Below are 13,883 nucleotides of genomic sequence, written 5' to 3' on the forward strand. Positions count from 1 at the left end.
TCAAGCCCAGCCCACTGGCTCTGCTCCAGCCCAGAGCAGGGCTGTGACTGACACCTACAGCCTGTCAGTTCCTGCCAACATCCACAGAGTTCACTCTGTGGCTGCTCATTTTGGGCACCAGGGTGTCCTGGGGGTTCTGCTCTCTCTTCCACCTTTGTTAGCAGGATGGACCTCCTTCAGCTCCATCGCCTGGTTCTGGGCTTGGGGGTCAGCGTGTAACACATCCATGCCCATGTCTGAGTCAATCAGAACATCTTTACTGGGTGTAGCCACATGTGCCAGGTTTGCCAGTGCCTACAGGGGGCAGGAGACAGTGCCAGCCCTATGTGCACACATGTGCCATTGGGTCTGCCTGGGCGCCCCAGCGCTGGCCACTTAAACTCACAGTGGGACGTGGGGGAATCTTCCCCTCCCTCCTTCACCCTGGGAAGGAGTCAAGGAGGACCCGCACAAGGCCAGCTGCGGCCTCTCCACCCAGTGTCTCTGAGGCTCTACTCTGTGCTTCCTCTGTCCTGGAGACGCCAAGCACACAGGCCACACCAGGCAAAGGACACTCTGCCATCTGGGTGGGTGTGGGTGGCTGAGCTCCATCTGCAGGTGTCCAGGTCCCTACGTGTCAGCACAGGAGGCCCACAGCTGGAGTTGCTGGTTTGGTTCCCAGCTGTGCAGCCTTGACCTGGGGTCACCCTGCAGAGAGCATTGGCCCTGGCCGCCACCCATGGCCAGAGCCCTGGTCACAAGAGGGCCAGGTGGAGGTGCCTGTGCATGGTGCCCAGCTTCTCCCACAGCATGGCAAAAGTGGGCCGCTCCTCAGGGCTGTCCTTCCAGCACCTCAACATGAGTGTGTAGACCTCCGCTGGGCAGGTGGCTGGGCACGGCAGCCGGTATCCTCGGCTGATCTGCTGCAGTGTCTCCTGGTTAGACATTCCTGGGGAGGGGGGTGGATATGGAGTGGGAGCTACCTTGATTCTGTCTGGGTTCGCTGTGGAGACCTTGCCCAGCCTAGCAGCCTGCCCTCCACCAGCCCCTCCAGCCCTCAGAGCACAGGCTGAAGGCAGGTACCCTCCAAGGTTCAGCCCTCCCAGGGCCGGATGAGCCTCCTCCCTCAGATCAAACTTCTTCCAGAAGAGGCCTTGGCTCTCTTTGGGTAGGCTGCACACCTTCATAGGGACACTGGCCATAGGTGAAGATCTCGTAGAGCAGGATGCCAAAGGACCAGATGTCTGACTTCTGGGTGAAGACACGGTAGTTGGCGGCCTCGGGTGCCGTCCATTTGACAGGGATCTTGAAGCCACTGCTTGGGGAGTAGACATCATCCTGGGGGGTGAGGGGAGGCCAGTGGTGGAGCAGTCGCAGAAGTGCCCTCCTTGCCCGTGGGCTCAGGAGTCCAGAATCCCCACTGACCTTGAGCAGCCGGGCCAGGCCAAAGTCAGCCACCTTGCAAGTGAGGTCATTGCCCACGAGCACGTTCCTGGCAGCCAGGTCCCGGTGGACCACACGCTGCTCCTCCAGGTAGCCCATGCCCTCGGCCACCTGGCAGGCGAAGCTCAGCAAGAGCGGCAGGCTCAGGGCCCGGCCCTCGGGGCCTGCAAAGGGAAAGCAGCTCAGGGACCAAAGGCTACAGAACGGGCCCCATGAGAGTCAGGCAGGCAGATGCCTGCTCAAGCCTCTTGACCCTTCTGTGCCTCAGTCTCCTGCTCTCTAAGATGGCATGAGAACAGCCAGTAATGCCAAAGTGGGCAGTGAGCAGGACAGGACGAGCAGGTCCTGTGCCTCCATGTGACTGCTCAATGCAAGCTGTTTCTTGGCCACTGAGTCAAAACCCTGAGACTCCAGGGTAGAGGAGACTCAGAGAGGAGGATGGGGTGCCCGGGGGCTGGGCTGGGTCCACAGACCTTATACAGAGCTGGTAACCCATATGGGGACCCCTGCTCCCGGTAGACTCCAGGCTCAGCCTCAGAAACACATGTCTCTGATTGTCCCTCAGCAAAGCCCAGCCCCAGCCCAGATCCTGGCTCCCAACTCCCTGCTGGCCAGAGACCCAGCAGGAACTGGTGTCTGCAGCCTGGGCCATACATGTTCAATAAAGAGGCCTGGCCCACCACCAATGGCCTGCCACCAAGGGCCCCAGGGACAGCCTCCATGCAGAGGGGAGGGCATCATCCACACTCAACCAGAAGGATATGGCCAGCATGGCAGGGCAGTACTCACTTCCCAGATAGGACTGCAGACTGCCCTTGCACATGAGCTCCGTGACGATGTACACAGGCTCTCCATCGGAGCACACCGCATACAGCCGGATGAGCCGCTCGTGCCTCAGGGTCTTCAGCGCCTCGATCTCCTTGGCCAGGTCAGCCAACTTCATGTTGGCTGCAGGAGAGGACACTGCACCAGGACCACCCATGCCACCCCCACTACCGCCCCAGGCTGGCTTCAGACGGAGGGCCTCACCTGACTTAATGGTCTTGACTGCCACGGGCACAGAGCCCTGCCACAGGCCTTCCCACACTTGCCCGAAGTAGCCTTCACCCAGCTTCTTCCCAAGGACAAATTCTGAGCGAGGTCGCTCCCACTTGTCCTGTGCTGGGGGCCTCTGCAGGGAAGGCAGCTCAGTGCCCTGCCAGCCACTCCCCTGGCAAAGTGGACAGGAGGGCTGGGCAGGGTGGGCTTCTGGCAGGGCCCTGCCTCCTGGTTTTTTCTGCACAGAGCCCCCACATCAGGTCTTGGGCATCTCTTTTCCCCTAGACTCATTCGCCCCAGGCCTGGACTAGAACACAGGGAAACCAATGCTGGCCTTTGGTAAGACTGGCCCTGAGATGCAGGAGCTAATTGCTGTGGGGACCTAAGTGGCACCTTCTCCTGAGCCGGCCGGATATCCGTCCACAGACATTCATTACTGCTCCTGACTGGGCTGTCATTATGAGACCAGAGAAACCAGAGGGCTCTGCCCTTGCCCTGGAGCACAGCTCTGGTGCAGTTCCAGGATTCAGCCCCATGGGAGGGCTAGCACTTCCTCCCGACACTTCTGCCTTCAGGGCCTGGGACAGCTGTGGGTGCCTTCCCCGACTGGTCACTGCCACTGCCTCCTGCCCTGCAGAGTGGGGTGCACCCATACCCCCCCACAGTGATCCCCCGCATCTTTCCTCCAACAGCCAGAGTGCCACCCCAAGTGGAGGGCACAGAAGCCACTGGCTCTCACTGCCCCCAGGTGGGGCAGGCCCAGGAACTGGCTGAGCGACTCTGAGACTGAGTCCTGGTGGCTCCCAGGAACAGGGTCCAGTGAGGCCCACCTGGGGCACGCAGGGCTGCAGCAGTGGGTTCTGGATCAGCTTCCAGTTGGCCTTGTAGTAGGCGAGCAGAGACTGCAGGCTGGGGAAGAGCCGGCCCTCCTGCAGGTAGAGGCCGCCTCCCGGGGCTGTACTGATGCGGTAGTGGCAGACTTTGGCCTGGGCCCGGACTGGGAGACAGAGATGGACACTGGGGACTCTGCTGCAGGCGTCCCCACCTCAACCTCTCCTGTGGCCTGGCTCAGACCAGTGTCTGGGGTTCCTGAGGTGGCCAGCCCTGTGTGCAGGGGTGGGTGTGGCAGCTGCATGGCAGAGGCAGTGTTGAGCTCTGGGGGCACAGAGCAAGTGCTTGATAGATTCTTGTTGGATGAAGGAGTCCATGATTAAGTGAAGGGAGGGAGGAGGAAGGGAAAGAGGGAGGGGAGGACACCTATGTTCACCAGGAATGGGTAAAGAGGCTGGTACTGCCTGGGGACCCGCCACCCCAGCTCCGAGGTGCTAGCTGATGGGGGCTGAGCAGCACCCCACTGTGGGACAGCCATAAGGCACTGCCTTTGTACCTGACAGTGAGTAGTCTCCAAGGCTGCTCTCGCTGGGCCGGATGAGGAAGGCCCCTGGAGCGTTAGCAGGGGACAAGAGCAGTTGCTGGGCCTGGGTCCTGTTGATCTCACAGAAGTACCAGCTGCAAGCAGTGGGCAAGGTCACTGCAAGTCCAACACCGTGTGACCCCAGCCAGGCCTCAGGCCACAGTTGTCCTGACATCTCTTGGGGACAAGGTACAACCAGTGCCCAATCTGGGGTCCCAACTCAGGGTCTCCACCAGCCCCTGTCCCCTGCTTGACCTCAAGAGTCCTCAGAGCTGGAAAGGGGACCACTAAGGCTGGCACGGGGCTAACTCAGCCACCACAGGTGAACTGAACACTGACTCCCACAGGAGAGACTGTTCACTCACCTGGACCACTAGCTTTCAGTTAACTCTGCTACAAATGACCTCCAATTCCCTGCCCATCAAGTGACCATTAGTCCCTGCCACAGGCTAACCATCAGCCCTGGCCACAGGCTGAACGCACCAAACTTGAAACTTTGATGATCCCCTATGGGGGTTCACAGGAACAGGTCCCCAGCAAACTGCCCCAGTAGCACCCTCTGGGCTGCCAGTATGACCGGAGAGGACCATGGGTGCCATCTGACGGGGCATGGTGCCTTGGGAGGTGGCTTAATGGGGACTGGGAGCCCCTAGAGCAGGTGACTTGAGCCAGGTTGTGCAGGTCGGGAGACAGAACCAGTGAGGGATTTAGGAGAAGCTCATGGCATCTTGCAGTCTCAAGGTCCTGCCCAGGGAAGGTGGCCCAGAGCTACCTGACCTCTGTCCGTAGAACGCTCCCCTCTGAGCCAGGTAGGTGTTTGGGCCTCTGTGAACACCAGGGGACAGGGGCTCCCCGGCACCCACTCCTCGATTTACTTATTTATTCATTTATTTTGTTTGTTGGTGGACTTTAATTAATTTATATGTGGTGCCTCACACATGCTAGGTGAGTGCTCTACTGCTGAGCTACAATCCCAGCCCACTCCTCAGATTTCTAGACACAGGAGTCCACAAACTCGAGTTTAGAGGTCAGGGGCCATCTCCTAAGTCGTTTAAGTCACGCCGTGTGGTCCCCTCATTCCTGGGAGCCAGTGACATCCTTGGGAGGGAGAAGTAGCTCCCAGCCCCCCTCCCCATTGGGTGTCTCTGCTGTCCAGGGTCCAGGTGGGGATCCACACCTGGCTCAGCTTCCCACCTCGACCTCCTACTTCTGGGACCTTCCAGGGACCCAGCCAAGAGAAGCACGCTGCCCTGCCCCGCGGGAGCACAGCCACATGGGAACAGTCCTGTGAGCACGGGATCTCATTCACCCAGATGCAGGAAGCACAGTGAGCAAGGGGCATGGGGGCCAGCTCTGAGACCACCCAGAGAGTAGGGTCAGAAGGGATCCTGGAGGACCCGGAGTGCGACTCAGAGCAGCCCACATGGGACCAGAGGAGCCTGCACCCCTACCCTGGGGAGCCATGGGTGAGGGAACTGGCTTGGCCAAGGCAAGGGGCTGGGCTGAAGTCAGAGGGAAGGGCACAGAATCAAGGACAAGGCTGGAATTTGGGCTGGACCCTCCTGAGACTGGCCATGCAGCAGGCTCTGAGAAGACCACAAACTCATTTGAGAAGCCAAAGGTACAGCCCACAAGACTGGCTGGCTCTACTGAATGCTTCCTGAATACAGTCCCTGCCTTGGAGGTCCACCAGCAGGCCAGCAAGACCTTCTGTGGGTGAAGGGCCTCTGTCATTCCTTTACAGAACAGAAGGATGTGGGGTACAGGAGAAAGGGGGTCTCCCCAACATGTCCCCAGCCTTCTCCAGGAGCCTGCGTCACGACCCTTGCAAATGCAGTTGAGACTCCCCTGTGCACCCTGAGAGGTAAAGGTCTCTCTCTGGGACACGGAGCCAGGTGCTAGAGTAATGATGCCACAAGTGTGGTCAGGCCTTTCATCTCCAGGCTCAGGCAATCATTAGCTCTCCCCTAGAGCAGCCCTGCCCACCAGGCGCCCTTCCCTGCCTGCCTGCCGTGCCAGCAGCCTCCAGGAGCTGTTCACAGGATCTGTCTTCCATATCCACTGACTGTGAACCCTCTCCCTTCAGAACAGGGAGACCTGGGACCTGCCTCCTTGGCATGGGTGAGGGCTGGAGCCCCTCATCAGGCACCTTCCTGTGACTCCAGCTTCACCTGTCACATGAAATCTCCCAGGAGACTGAACACTAAGGGCCCCCCAGAAGGCTGGAGGTGGCCCTGAGCAATGCTGACACAACTTGGTTTGCAGAGACCAGGCCCAGGGCTCAGACTAGCTGAGCCTAGGAGCAGGGGAAGCTGCCCAAGGCCCAGCAGGACCTGCTTCCCACCAGTTCTCCACCTGTTCATCCCAGCATGTGCCTGATGAAAGACCCTCCCCACCTGCTGGTGCTAAAGGAGGTATCTAAACCTCCCAGGATCCCCAGACTGGGCCAGAGCTTGCCACATCTTGATAATGGAGACTGCAATAGCCACAAAATCTGGGCTGACCAACTGCATTTAGGGGAAAGGCAGGCAGGAACCACACCCTAGGACCTGGGTCCAATACTTGACACCACAGCACTGTGTCCCTCATATAGGCCCTGTTTGGAGCTGGCACACAGGAGTGCTTAGTCTCTGCCTGCAACCCAGGAGGCTATGCAGCCCAGTGAACCCTCAGCCTGGGCTTCTCTGAGGACCCAACCAGGAGAGCACCTGCCCTCCAAATCCCAGAGTGTTGTGCAAACAACCAGGTATCCACACTGGCCACTTGCCACTGGTGGTCTTTACCAGTCCTGGGGACCCCAGGAATTCATCCATTCCCCCTTGCACCTTCTTCCTAAACAAGCCAGGGCATGTCTGGATCCCACTTGGGTGGTTTGGAGAATGTGGACAGGTGGTATAGTGCCCTTACAGTACCAGGGGTCCCTGCATGGATGCCTGGAACCTGAAGCCCTCCGAAGAGCTCCTGGAATGGAGTGAGGCCTGAATCAACTGGCACATATCAGAGCCCAAGCCCTGCCCCCGAAGCAGGGGCCACTCAGTGAACACTCGTGAAGTGGATCCCTGCATGAGGGCAGGGTCCTGGAGTGCTGCCATGCTCAGCACCTGACCTGTTGTCCATCACCTGGACCTGCTACTCCTGTGCTTCCCTCTAAGAAGTGCAGTTAATCTGTTTCACAGTGGCCAGCTCACCTGCCTGCTCATCCTGGTGCAACAGGTACCTCATGGAGGGTCAGAGAACATGCATACATTCCCACTTAAAATCCTGTCTTACTCCACTCCCCAGACCTATACAGGCTCTGGGGCTCAGGCCCAAGTACTCACGGTTGGTCTGAGAGCATCTCAGGGGTGGCTTTGGCAACGTAGTTGATGGGCACCAGCCCGGTGCTGTGCGGGCTGGAGAGCCTTCGGGCGAAGATATAGTCGCCCTCCTCCTTGAGGGCGTAGAGCCTGTCCCCGCGAGTGACGCTCAGCTCCTCCGCGCACCGCGCGGTGAAGTTGTAGAGCGCATGAAAGAGCTGCGCGGGGGGCGCAGAGCGCGACTCAGGGCTCTGTGGGGGACTCGGTCGCTGAGCCGGCGGCGGGTTAGGGCGCTGGGCTAGCCAGGGGCTCGGTCGCTGGGCTGGCGGGGGGCTACGGCTCTGGGCCGGCGACGGCGGCGTCAGGGCCCTGGGGCCCGGGGATGCTGCCCTCTGGCTCACCCGCCTCCAGATCTTGTCCCAGAACGTCAGGAAGGCCAGACGCTTCCTGAGGAAGGGCTCCGCGCCCTTGGGGGGCGTCGGGCTCGGCTGACGCTGGAGGTGCATGGGGCAGCCTTAGGGTCAGCACACCCGGCTGAAGAACCCCCAGCAGAGGAGGCCGAGTGCCGAAGCCATCAGAGTGCGAAGGAGAAACTGGAAGGGCCGGTGGGACCGCTGGGCGGACTTCCTGCGCAAGTCCCTAGCTGGCACCTGGTATAGAATGACAGACAGGGTCACTCCAGAGGGTCCCTAAACAAGGCACACAGCTCCCCGCCTGCTTCCTAGATTGGATAAATGACGGGTGGGGCGAAGGGCAGCACCCGTAGCCCCTCCCGAGGACCGCTGTGATGTCCGGTTGTGCTGAGAGCAGCTGGGCGGGGCTGCAGCAGAGGACAGGCTCCAGGTGATTGAGTGGGCGGTGCCGCGGCAGGCGCCGGCCCCAGTCGTGCTCCGCAGGCCCAGCGGGAGGGAGCGGCACTGCCCTGCCACGCCCTGCAAGTGCAGCAAGAGAAAGGCTGGAGCTCCTGCCCTGCTGCCCTCGAGAGTGGAGGTCCCTGGAGGGGGCAAAAGCTGCTCATCATCAGTGTGCTGGTGTGAGGGGCAGCATCCTGGGTGTCAGGCTGAGGCTGGCTGCAGGAGCTCAGAGTTCCATCCATATCCAGAGGGCACAGCTTCAAGGGTCTTTATGGGTGGGGTGTGCTCCCCCTTCCCCAGGAGTGGAACCTCACTGCTCCCAGGGAAACTTTCCACCAGCATCAGCTCACTGCCCACCCAAGGTCAGACAAGACTGTAAGCAAACTGGGCCATCCCGGCCACAGAACACCACTCAGCAATGAGACAGAGCAACTGTTAGTGCACAGGATAGTCCCAACAGTCAGGAACTACTCTGAACCTCAGAGGCTAACCCCAAAGGCTGCAGGTACTGTGATTCAGTCCAGGGCCTTGTGTGTGTGCTAGGCAAGACTCTGCCACTGAGTTTCAACCCCAGCCCCTATACAGCATTCTTAAAATGACACAATCATAGTTAGTGGTTGCAGGGCTAAGGAAGGGTGGGTGAGTCACCAAGGAGTTCCTTTGGTGGATCTCCCTGTGTCAGTCAATATCAGTGTCCCAGTGTGATCCTGTGTTACAGCTTTCCAAAAGGTCTCCTTCTGTGGACACTGGGTACATGTACGTGGGATTTGTTAGTCCCTACTAACCACATATCTCAATCCACATATCTCAAATGAAAAGCTGATTAAAAAGTAGATGGGAAATTAGGGAAAAATTTAGATGGGAAATTAGGAATAGCAAAAAGGGTTTGGAGAGCTGGGGTTGTGGCTCAGTGGTAGAGCACTTGCCTAGCCTGTGTGAGGCACTGGGTTCCATCCTCAGCACCACATAAAAATAAAATAAAATACTGTGTCCACCTAAAGCTAAAAAATATTTTAAAAGGGAGGGGGACAAGGAGAGGGCAGAAATCAGGACATGCCTGAGAGGAGGGGTTTCTGTCCCCACATTCCTCCTCTAGGGGAGAGCTGCAGGCCTGGGGTTAGAGGGTCTTCCTCCTGCTGATTTTCACCCACTTCCCCTTCCCAGAGGCAGTCACCCCCCTCTGGCAGTGCCTTTTCTTCAAATAATCTAGATCTCCCTTGAATCTCTAAATCAACAATGACCCCTGCTCTGACTTCTTTAGTGTCCTGGCAAGGACAGATCAGCACCCACCACCCCTGTCCAGTCAGTTCCTGGGCTTCCATCCTTAGGCTGGGAGGTCACAGCAAACCAATGGACAGTCAGCTGGAGCTGAAGGGCTGTGGCCACAGAACAGGGTAAGAGGAGTTGGGGACAAAGTCTTATCCTGGAAGGGGTTGCTCCTATGTGGGGGCAGTAAGTGGCGAAGTGCACCTTTGGGTGTCTGAGACCATTGCCAGAAAAAACCCAGGCTGTCTTCCCAGCAATAGGGGGATGGGTGGTGATCCCACAGGTCTGAAGGCTAGAGGGGGGAGGTGGGGGGTGTAGGGTGTACGGATGGGATGGGGACCTGAGACCTTCCCTAGAGCTAAATGGAGACCCCATTTATCCAGACCAGACATGGCCTAAGCTTGGGCAAACCCTGTGGAGAGGCAGCCTGCGTGGGAGAAGTGGTCACCCCTGGCCCTGCTGACGGCTGGCTAAGGTGACCCCGTCACCAATTCCTGGTCACCTTGACCGAATTCCTCGGAGACCCCCAGGGCGGTGCTAGGGCTGGGACCTCCTGCAGGTGCCCTTCCCTGTACCAAAAAGGGTCCGCAGGTGCCAGTGCTGATCCCCCCCGAGGGCACGAGCTGAAGGCGGTAGGCCTCAGGCTCCGCGTTCGCGGCACCCCCGCGCCAAGCCTGGCTTTCGTTGCGCACGGGGCCACGGGGCGGGGCTGAGGGCCGCTGCTCTCTGTCCGCAGGGCGCTGAACACCCTCGCCCGCGGCGTCTACGCTCAACCCTCACGACACGTCGCAGGCATCCCGTCGCGCGGGGTGTCACAATGACCTGCAGTCCCCATGGCAACCCGCTGGCGGGCGGGGCCGAGGCGGCGCGGAGGGCTTTGACAGTCGGCAGCAGGGCTTCGCTCAGCCGGCAAGCCAGGCGCAGGCTGGGGAGGCAGCGGCACTTGGAGAGGAGGGCTCTGGGAAACGAGGGGTAGGTGCGGGACTCGGGAGGTGGGCACGGGGGCCGGGAAGCGAGGGGAGTGCGCAAGGGTGGAGATGCCTGGGGTGCCGGTAGTCTGTTTAAGGGAAGTGGCCTGTGGCCAGGGGCGTAATGGGGTCAGGATGGTGGGGAAGGATAGGTCTGGGGATGCCCCTTCCTAGAGTTCATGGGCAGCCCTATGCAGCCTTCCAGCTGGGAGGCTGCTGTGCACGGAGGTGGTGAGGTGTGCTGGCCTGCAGCCAGAGCAGGGTTCCAGCCAGGACTCCTGGGGTCCTGATCTCAGCTTGCACCTCACCCCAGAAACCCTCCCTGTGTCTCCAGGGGTCTGCTCTGGCTCTTTTGCTCCAGGAAGAGCAAGGTAGGCCTTTAAGGACTGAGGCTGTCTCGGGTCACACTCTGACCACAGACCTGTATGGCCTTGGGTCACTTCGCTCCTAGGTAATCCATTCACTCCAGAAGTCTATGACATCAGGGATGCCAGCTGAAGCCACTGGCCCAGCTCAGGGGTTGCTGGGAGCTGAAGGTAGCCAGGGATATTGGCCTCTTCTCCAGAGAGCTTTGGCAGCAGGGCCAGCCTGTGGCAGCACCCAGCCTTGGGGTACACCAGCCCCACCAACACAGAGCTGGAACCTGAGCTGGGAGGAGCAGAGGGCAGACTCTGGGGCTGATGGTTCATATCATGGAAGCAGCCAGGAGCAGTACCTGTGGTTCCAGCTACTGGGGAGGCTGAGGCAGGAGGGTACTTTAAACCCAGGAGTTCAAGGCCAACTGGGGCAACATAATGAGACCCCATCTCAAAATAAATATAGGGATTTTTTTAAGACCTGGAAGGAGACTAAACTACCAAGATTCTTAGCCTCAGGCTTCCATCTGTGAAAGCTGGTGACAGGACCTATCCTTTTGTGGGTCTTTTTCTGTGCCACCAGCCTCAGTACGGGAATACTCAGTACTAGGACTAATGCAGTGCTGATTCCTCAGAGCACTCTCCTCGTTGAGACCTGCTCCTCTGCTCTGCAACCTCAGGGAGAACCAGTAGGTGAGAATGCACCACAAGTGCCCCAAGAGAGAGTCATGGACTGCTCAGGGTCACTGAGTCCTCTCTACAGCCCTAGGGCACCTTCCCTGTGTCAGATGAGGAACTGAGCTCATACCAGACCCACAGCTGGTCAGTGGCAGGGGTTTCGCCTGGGCCATTCTGACCCCAGCCTACTCTCTCAGCCCTGACTTGACTCTTCACTTCAAAGGACAACTAACTGCCCCCTTGGTAAGAGGTTTTCTGCCCCCAACGTCCACTTTTGTCCAGCTACACAGACTTTCTGTCAGGCCCTTGAGATAGCCTTTTCTCAAAAAGCTGTGCCCCTGGGAAGGGCAGAAGCCCAGTGTGGGGCAGAGGGCAGAGGGCAGAGGACAGAGGGCCTGGGTGGGCGGCTAAGCCAGCCTGACTGTTGCAGCTCATGCCAGCCCTTACCCCTAGCTCCAGACCATGAACTTCAAGGTCACGGGCCTGGGCCTGGACAAGATGAGGCTGGACAGTCCACAGTCCTTCCTGGACACGGAGGAGGTGGAAGAGGGGGAGGATCAGCAGCTGCTGGAGCCAGAAGCTTGGAGGACCTATATGGAGCACCGCAATGTGCTTCGTGAGTTCCTGACCTCAGACCTGAGCCCCCATCTGCTCAAGCGCCACCATGCCCGCATGCAGTTGCTGAAGAAGTGCTCCTACTACATTGAGGTCCTCCCCAAGCACCTGGCCCTGGGTGACCAGAACCCACTGGTGCTGCCCAACACCATGTTCCAGCTCATTGACCCCTGGAAGTTCCAGCGCATGAAGAAGGTGGGCACAGCACAGACCAAGATCCAGTTGCTGCTGCTGGGAGACCTGCTGGAGCAGCTGGACCGTGGCCGTACAGAGCTGGATGCCTTGCTCGAGTCCCCAGACCCGCGGCCCTTCCTGGCTGGCTGGGGGCTTGTGGAGCAGCGGCTGGCAGACTTGTCGGCTGTCATGGACAACTTCCTGGCCATGATGGTGCCAGGGCGCCTGCACATCAAGCACCGCCTGGTATCCGACATTGGGGCCACAAAGATTCCACACATCCGGCTCATGCTGAGCACCAAGATGCCAGTCATGTTTGACCGAAAGGAGTCAGTGGCCCACCAGGACTGGGTCAGCCTGCGCTGGTTTGTCACCATCCAGCCAGCGGTGCCAGAGCAGTTTGAGCTGCGCTTCAAGCTGCTGGAGCCACGGACACAGCAGGAATGCACGCAGTGTGGCATCATCCCTGTGGCCACCTGCACCTTCGATGTCCACAACCTGCTGCCCAACCGCACCTACAAGTTCACTGTCAAGAGGGCAGAGAGCTACACACTGGTGTATGAACCATGGCGGGACAGCCTTACCCTGCAGACCACTCCAGGGCCCCCGGGAGGGCCTGCCCCCAGTCGGCTGGGCAAGCCCAGCTCGCCCCTGACCGCACCTTCTGAGAGATGATTTTCTAATATTTATCCACTAATAAAGAGGAGTATACACAGAGAATTAAACAAGCCGGCTTAGGTTTTAAGGCAGCAGCAGCCATGAGTGTTTTCCTGATGGTCCAGCACCCCACAAGCCCCAGGACCCCCTTAGTCCTGCTGTCTTTCCAGGGGAGCCCCAGTCTGGACCTCCAGGACAGATGGCCACTGGAGCAAGAAGTGCCAGCCCCTGGCACCTGGCTGCCATCCCCACCACCACACCAGTCTCTGCTTTCTCACCTGCCTGGCAGGCTGGGGCTGCGTGAGAGGGTGACACCCTGGGGTCCTGTCTGGACACCACGGGGGCAGTCATAGCCCCCACGCTAGTATTCCAGCTTCCTTGGAGCCAGGGTGCCTGAGACCAAGAGGACATTTTATTTTATTTATTTATTTTCTGTGGTGCTGGGGATTGAACCCAGGGCCTTGTGCATTCGAGGAAAGCACTCTGCCAACAGAGCTACATCCCCAGCCCACATTTTATTTTTAAAATAAAAGATAAACGTCTTATATTCTCCCCAAGAAAAGCTGAAGTTCGTCGGTACCCCCATCCCGAAGTGGGTGAGGGTCCTGGCAAGGGAGCCTGACCAGGAGCCTCCCCAAGATGCTAGCCAGTACCATAGCTCCTGTGGGGTGGCCATTCCTCTGCCCACCAACCCTCCTTGCCAGCTGCTGGTGGTCTCTCCCTATGCAGGTGACCAGACCCCTATGTTACCCGAGGAGCCTCGAGAGTCCATGTTCTCCAGCCTGGTCGTGTGACCTTGGTGCAGCCAGAAGATGGTCTCAAACACAGCCCACTTGACTCAGGAGACGTGGATGCAGGCCTGGTCACCTCCAGGGCCACAGGGTGCACCTTGCACCCAGGCGAGGCGGGGGCGGACTGCAGGGACCAGGGCCACACGAGCACACACATGTCCAGTTTCCCACCCACCATGCACATCAGTGCTCTCAGGTCTGGCAGGGGCTAGAATGGTAAAGGACAGGGACCCCTTTTTCCATTGGCAAAGGGATGGTTTGCTGCAAAGGATGGGCAGCTCCCAGTGGGGTCAGAAAGGCCTCAGCAGCCCAGCTCCCTTCCCAGGGCTCTCCAGCTGCAGGCCCACCCATGGT

At 59.1% G+C, this 13,883-nt stretch overlaps 2 protein-coding genes across 3 annotated transcripts; one reads left to right on the forward strand and one right to left on the reverse strand.

Annotated features, from left to right (window-relative positions):
- Positions 1 to 236: 236 nt before the first annotated feature.
- Srms (src-related kinase lacking C-terminal regulatory tyrosine and N-terminal myristylation sites) lies at positions 237 to 7,976 on the reverse strand. Of its 2 annotated transcripts, XM_046433566.2 has the most exons (8): positions 7,195 to 7,976; positions 3,848 to 3,969; positions 3,291 to 3,457; positions 2,452 to 2,632; positions 2,212 to 2,370; positions 1,405 to 1,586; positions 1,161 to 1,317; positions 237 to 928 (listed from the first exon to the last, which is right to left on the reverse strand). In XM_046433566.2, the coding sequence occupies exons 1-8, from the start codon at positions 7,674 to 7,676 to the stop codon at positions 735 to 737; spliced, it is 1,644 nt and encodes a 547-aa protein (XP_046289522.1). In that variant the 5' UTR covers positions 7,677 to 7,976; the 3' UTR covers positions 237 to 734. The 2 variants fall into 2 exon arrangements, with proteins under 2 accessions (XP_046289522.1, XP_046289521.1); XM_046433565.2 differs by having other exon boundaries at positions 2,212 to 2,632.
- A 2,182-nt stretch (positions 7,977 to 10,158) lies between these two features.
- Fndc11 (fibronectin type III domain containing 11) lies at positions 10,159 to 13,300 on the forward strand. Its single transcript, XM_046433124.2, has 2 exons — positions 10,159 to 10,262; positions 11,746 to 13,300. The coding sequence occupies exon 2, from the start codon at positions 11,755 to 11,757 to the stop codon at positions 12,754 to 12,756; it is 1,002 nt and encodes a 333-aa protein (XP_046289080.1). The 5' UTR covers positions 10,159 to 10,262; positions 11,746 to 11,754; the 3' UTR covers positions 12,757 to 13,300.
- The last annotated feature ends 583 nt before the right edge of the window (positions 13,301 to 13,883 follow it).

This window comes from Marmota monax, unplaced genomic scaffold (genome assembly GCF_021218885.2).
Source record: "Marmota monax isolate L192 unplaced genomic scaffold, Marmota_monax_Labrador192_F-V1.1 WCK01_AAM20220418_F8-fsc00014, whole genome shotgun sequence".
Classification (NCBI taxonomy): domain Eukaryota; kingdom Metazoa; phylum Chordata; class Mammalia; order Rodentia; family Sciuridae; genus Marmota; species Marmota monax.

Bases quoted from the DNA above. Each gene is read 5' to 3' on its own strand.
- Srms (XM_046433565.2), bottom strand. From the start codon at position 7,676: ATGCACCTCCAGCGTCAGCCGAGCCCGACGCCCCCCAAGGGCGCGGAG. The intron at 3,458-3,847 runs GTACAAAGGCAG...TCTGTCTCCCAG, and splicing joins TGGAGACTACTCACTGTCAG to TCCGGGCCCAGGCCAAAGTC. The intron at 2,633-3,290 runs GTGGGCCTCACT...CCACTTTGCCAG, and splicing joins TGCAGCCCTGCGTGCCCCAG to GGGAGTGGCTGGCAGGGCAC.
- Fndc11 (XM_046433124.2), top strand. From the start codon at position 11,755: ATGAACTTCAAGGTCACGGGCCTGGGCCTGGACAAGATGAGGCTGGAC.